General features: G+C 42.8%; 1 protein-coding gene across 6 annotated transcripts in view; it reads left to right on the top strand.

Annotated features, from left to right (window-relative positions):
• BRCA1 (breast cancer 1, early onset) overlaps positions 1-6,000 on the top strand; it is a 71,937-nt gene that overhangs the window by 62,411 nt on the left and 3,526 nt on the right. For all 6 annotated transcript variants that reach the window (XM_010842466.1, XM_010842471.1, XM_010842469.1 and 3 more), the window contains 2 exons: positions 73-156; positions 4,713-4,767. In XM_010842466.1, the coding sequence (XP_010840768.1) occupies positions 73-156; positions 4,713-4,767 (139 nt within the window). The remainder of the gene's footprint in view (positions 1-72; positions 157-4,712; positions 4,768-6,000) is intronic.

The raw sequence follows: 6,000 nt of genomic DNA on the forward strand, positions 1-6,000 counted from the left end.
ACGTATCTCCTCTGTTTCCATTGAAGGAAGCTTTTTCTCTGACCCTTGTGGTTTGGGTTTGGTTTCTTTCAGCATGATTTTGAAGTCAGAGGAGATGTTGTCAATGGAAGAAACCATCAAGGCCCAAAGCGAGCAAGAGAATCCCGGGACAAGAAGGTAAAGCCCTTCGCCCCCATGTTGACAAAAAGCCCACCTACTCCTCTGCATTCTGACCTGCTTCAAGGAGATGGTCTCATTCATCTTATAAGGGGCCTTATAAGATGGTCCCTTACACTACTGGAACAAGTAGGTGCGTTGATAATAGGGTTTTTTTTTTTTGGCTTTCCTAAGCCAACAAAGTAAATAAGTACAGTCATTCCTCAATACCCTTAGGGAATTGGTACCAGGACACCCTGAAGATAACCAAAATCCAAGGATGTTCAAGTCCCTTTTAAAAATGATATAGCATTTGCATATAATATCTTCCCTTATATTGTTTTAAAATTTTTGCTTTGTTTGCTGTGCTCAGACTTTCTCTAGTTGCTGCGAGCAGGGTCTACTTTCTCATTTGGTGACTTCTCTTTTTGCAGAGCATGGGCTCTAGGGCATGTATGCTTTAGTAGTTAAGTCTCATGGGCTCTAGAGCACAGGCTCAGTAGCTGTGGCACCCAGGCATAGTTTACCTCAAGGCATGTGGGATCTTCCCAGAGCAGGGACCAAACCCATGTTCCTCCTACTGGCAGGCAGATTCTTAACACTGAACTACCAGGAAATTCCATTTCCCATATACTCTAAATCAACTCTAGATTACTTCTAATATCTAGTACAGTGTAAATGCTATATAAATGGTTGTCAAAAAGCAAATTCAAGTTTGCTTTTTGGAACTTTCTAGAAAAAAAAATTTTTTTTTTTTTTTTCTTAAATATTTTCCATTGACAGTTGATTAAATCTGGACATAGAACTTGTTGGATCCAATAAGGCAGTAGGCCAACTGTATTATCTGTTTTATAAATGAGGGAGCTTAGAGGTTTAGAGAAGTTATGTATTTGGATTTCCTTCTAGGGTGCAAATCTTAGCTGATAAATGGCAGAGCTGGCATTTGAGATAGATGTGAATCTAAAACCTTTGCACTTTCTCCTTGGCAGTGGTGTTTCTTTGCAGCAGTGTGGTAAGTGCTGTGAGGGGGGTGTACCCAGTGCTGTCTGGGGAGCATAGAAGAGGAAGTGAAATCATTAGCAACATCTGTGCCATGTTCACTATATCCAGGGACTGCTAATTAATTAAGAATTTTACAGCAACTCTACGAAGCATGTACTATAATTATGCCTATTTTATAGATGAGAAAATTAAGGCTCAAAGAGGTTGAGTATATTGCTCAGGCTTACACAGCTGGTTGTGAGCCCAACTAGAAGCTGAACCCCTGCAGTCACCCTCTCAAATCTGACTCTTAATGACACCACCATAGTTTCCTGGCATGTTATAGGAGGTTTCATACAGGAAGAAAATTAATTATTCTAACAACTTTACAAATAAAAGACTATAGGCCCAGGAAGATTCAGACTTTCCTCCCCAGATCATACCATTGTGGATGATGTAGCCAAAATTATGTCATTCTCTCAGGGAGAAGTCCAGGCAAGATTTCACACCTTCAGAAAGACACGTGTACCCCAGTATTCATTGCAGCACTATTTACAAATCGATAAATGAATGGATAAAGAGGATTTTGGGTGTGTGTATACACAATGGAATATTACTCAGACATAAAAAGGAATGGAATTGGGTCATTTGTAGTGATGTGGATGGACCTAGAGTCTGTCATATAGAGGGAAGTCAGAAAGAGAAAAAGAAATATTGTATATTAATGCAAATGTATGGAATCTAGAAAAATGGTACTGTTGAGTCTTTTTGCAGGGCAGGAGTAGAGATACAAACATAGGGAACAGACATGTGGACACAGTGCAGGAAGGGGAAGGGGAAATTAACTGGGAGAGTAGCATTGACATATATACACTACCATTTGTGAAATTGACAGCTAGTGGGAAGCTGCTGTATAGCGCAGGGAGCTCAGCTCAGTCCTCTGATGACCTAGAGTGGTGGAATGGGCTGGGGAATTGGGAGGAAGGTTCACGAGGGAGGGGATATATATACACACATATAGCTGATTCACGTAATTGTGCAGCAGAAACTAACACAACCTTGTAAAGCAATTATACTCCAACTTAAAAAAAAGAGATTTCAAAAAAAAAGAGATTTCACACCTGCCTGTCAGGCCTGAGCTGGCTGCTCTCAGGTCACTGAGCACTGATGCTCCTGGTCTGCATTCCTTCTTTTTCAAATGTGTACCGCTGGGCATCTCAGAACATCCCCATACAGAGCACCTCCTATTCCTTTATAGGACTTGAGAGAGAGCCAACAGAGATGCTTTTCTGAGGAAAACTGCTTTGGGAGATGAGCACAGATCAAGCCCTGGAGCTCAGAAACCCTTGGGGTTGGCGTACCCTCACCCTTTGAGTCTATCAAGTAACTTCCAGATGCCAAGAAAAGTTGCTGCCCTGTTTCTCCTCCTGCTTGGGCCCCAGGGCAGCTCTGTGTGAGCCAGTCAGTTGTTTTTATTCCACTGGATGCGAGGCAGAATCAGCACCAGATTCTTCCTTCCTTAAAAGGAAAGTCCAACGTTTGGAGTTTTGTCCTGCATTTGTAATGGCAATGACAGAACATGCTGGACAAAGTAATGTCGTTCATAAGACACCAAGTGTCACCGTAGTGTTTTCTTGTGGAAGAGAAATGTATTTGAAGAGGTGAAATTTCAGATTTCCTATCTCATAACTAGACATCCTCATCAGTGAATGTCAGCCTGGATGTTGACATCCAGAATGGAATTAGGAACTAGAATTCCTAATCTTTTGTACTATTTGCAGCAACATTTGGCTCCAGTCAGGCTTCCCTGGTAGCTCGGTTAGTAAAGAATCCGTCTGCAATGCAGGAAACCCTGTTGATTCCTGGGTCAGGAAGATCCGCTGGAGAAGGGATAGGCTACCCACTCCAGTTTTCTTGGGCTTCCCTCGTGGTTCAGCTGGTAAAGAATCCACCTGCAATGTGGGAGACCTGGGTTGGAGACCTGGGTTCGATCCCTGAGTTGGGAAGATCCTTTGGAAATGGGAACAGCTACCCACTCCAGTATTCTGGCCTGGAGAATTCCATGGACTGTATAGTTCATGGGGTCCAACAAGTCAGACACGACTGAGTGACTTTCACTTCACTTCACTTGGCTCCAACTGGCCATCTGGAGACAACTTTTAGCATCATAAATATGTAGGTCCTTCCAACAGGTTTGGGATGCAGTTTATTTGTAGAGATAGTAAGAATGGCACAGATGGAGGTTGTCATTTACAGCAGAAGCAGACTTGTCCTGCTGTCTGTCCTTATTCCTCTGGCTAAGGTTAAAGTGGGAGGGGAGGAAGGAGAGATGTGACTATTTCCTAAAAGGCCATCATGTGTTTTTAGCTTCCTGATTTTTCTCTGCTCCAGTCTCTCTTGAAGCCATGTGAGTTCTAGGCTAGACAGTTTTCGTTTTCGTGGAATGGAGAGAAAGAAGGTGGGTCAGGAGAGAACACAGGCTACCAAAATCGTATGTATCCAGCCAACTGGCACAATTTCGACTTTTTCTTAAAAATGATACTTACTTCCTTCCCTAAGAACCTATGCCAAAGCATGTGTAAGAATTTGCTTGTCTGGAAAGAGTCGCCACCAGCCACATGAAGCTGTGTACATTGTGATTAACTAAAATTAAATTAAATAGGAAGTTCAGTTCCTCAATCATCCTGATCACATTTCAAGTGCTCCTTAGCTACAGGTAACTCATTAAAGCAAATATAGAACATTTCCACCATCACAGAAAGTTCTTTTGGACAGTCTGTCGAGTACTGTGAGTAGAAGAGGTATCTACAAGTTACAGTGTGATCTGTGTCTCCTGAAATTTATGCAGTCAGCTTAGTGGAGAGAGGCAGAATCAGGCTTCACTGTCAGATTAAAGACAGCTTGGGTTGCCTGAAGGAACAATGGCCATTCAAAGAGCAGTGTGAAGGCAGGAACAGATGTTCTGGGACTAGAAGAAAAGGAGCATGTACACATAAGTATAAACCTCTCTGGCAATTAGGGTCAGAGTTCGTACTGACTTATCAAGTCTGGATAGACATCAAACTTCAGATGATAACTTGAATCTTTTGCCATCCAAGCCTTTTCTTAAACATAAAGGAGGACCAGTTTTTTTCTTCTCATCTTACAAGAAGTATAGTTTACCTGCACAGGTCAGGGGAGAGCCTGAACCTGATTGGTAGCAAGGTGGGATACTCAGCCCTTGAACGACAATGAATGACTGTCTGTAGAGTAGATCAAATACATATAGCACTTAAATTCTTCTAAAATCCATCAGTGTTGTGGACACTGGGCTGATTATCTCTGGAAAATAGCAGCAGAAATTATCAGGTGTTAAAGAAAAGGAAAAGTTCTTACTTTTGAGAGTCTCTATATTGCTTTGGCGGGAAAGTTGCCCTCCATGGCATGTGGGATTTTAGTTCCCCAACCAGGGACCGAACCCTTGCCCGCTGTTTTGGAAGTGCCATCATAACCACTGGACCACCAGGTTAAGTCCTCTATATTGCTTTTTATAAAATCTGTATCTTTTACAATGAATGTTTCTTTCTCTCCACCCCTCTGTCCCTCTTTTCTCCCAGATCTTCAAGGGCCTAGAAATCTGTTGCTATGGACCTTTTACCAATATGCCCACAGGTAAGAGAACTGCTGAATTCAGCACCAACCTTTCCGCTACATCATCACCTTATGGGGGTTCCCTCAGGTGGGTGAGATATTCTAGAGGTTATTCTCTTTCTCTACCACCCATTAGACAAAACTGCACCTAAATCGCCTATGGCAGGGAACTAGCCCAGTGCCCCTTCTCAAGAGCTAGAACTAGAAGGCAATGAAGAGTTAGCACACAGTATGCTCTGTGCTCGGTGGGATAGAGCTGCTTTTACTGCCCTTTGGTCTAAGAAAGGGGGAAATAATAAGTTAGGGAGAAGATACCTTTTAGGCTTGTAAATGTCAAGAAAGAATTCTGCTCCTCCTAAACCATCTTTATTTGAAACAGAGACAAAAGCACAGCAGCTGCCTAAGCCCTGTGGGCCTGGGGCTCCACGCAGGCCCAGAGCAGAGGAAGACTCTTGATGAACATTTTCTAATTAAATTCGATACTGAATGTAATGTTATGTTGAGAAGTGCTGTGGAGCTCAGCTCTGGAGTTGTGCAGCACTGAGGTCCTGAGGTGTGTATAGATTTGGTTCGTTCTTTTCCAAACAGAGGCTACCCTCTGGCTACCCCACTTTGCCTCTGTACCCACTTCTGTCCCAGAGATCAGGTCCTCCTAATCCCCCAAGGACCAGATGAGCAGAACCTGGCAAAGTAATTTTGCTTTTGTCTTTATTGCTTACTGATTGGATTTTTATGAAGTTTCCAAGTGCCACTCAGAGCTTTCTCAGTGTTTCTGTACTTTGATATAATGAGAACCGGGGTCTCTAGCAGCTGTCATTTTGGAGGTGAGTTAATGGACCTCAGTGTACTCAGCCAAACAAGAAGGAGCATCTCAGCAATCCCTAGAAATGGACTGACTGATGGAAAAGAGAACTTAAAGCTGCCTGGAAGCCACCCACAGTGGTCAGTTCTGCTGATTTTTCCAGGTCCAAGTGGCATATTTCTATGATCTCTTCCGATTTTTCTTCCCCCAAGTGATTTGATTCCAGCTCTGTAGACAGCCTTTCCCCACCCATGTGCTGAGTTTCTGTCCAGGGTGACTTGTATTTTTTTCTTGACTGAATGAATTATCTTCCCGTCTCTTGACATTTACAGTAATTACCACCAAGCATGGTGCTCTCAGTGGTTTTGATTATCAATTACCAACACAGAATTAGGCAAGGAAGGAGGGATGGCGGGTGGGTATTTTTTTCACAATATCTTAGCCAGCAATTT

Source organism: Bison bison, unplaced genomic scaffold, assembly GCF_000754665.1.
Source record: "Bison bison bison isolate TAMUID 2011002044 unplaced genomic scaffold, Bison_UMD1.0 scf7180017864180, whole genome shotgun sequence".
Classification (NCBI taxonomy): Eukaryota; Metazoa; Chordata; class Mammalia; order Artiodactyla; family Bovidae; genus Bison; species Bison bison.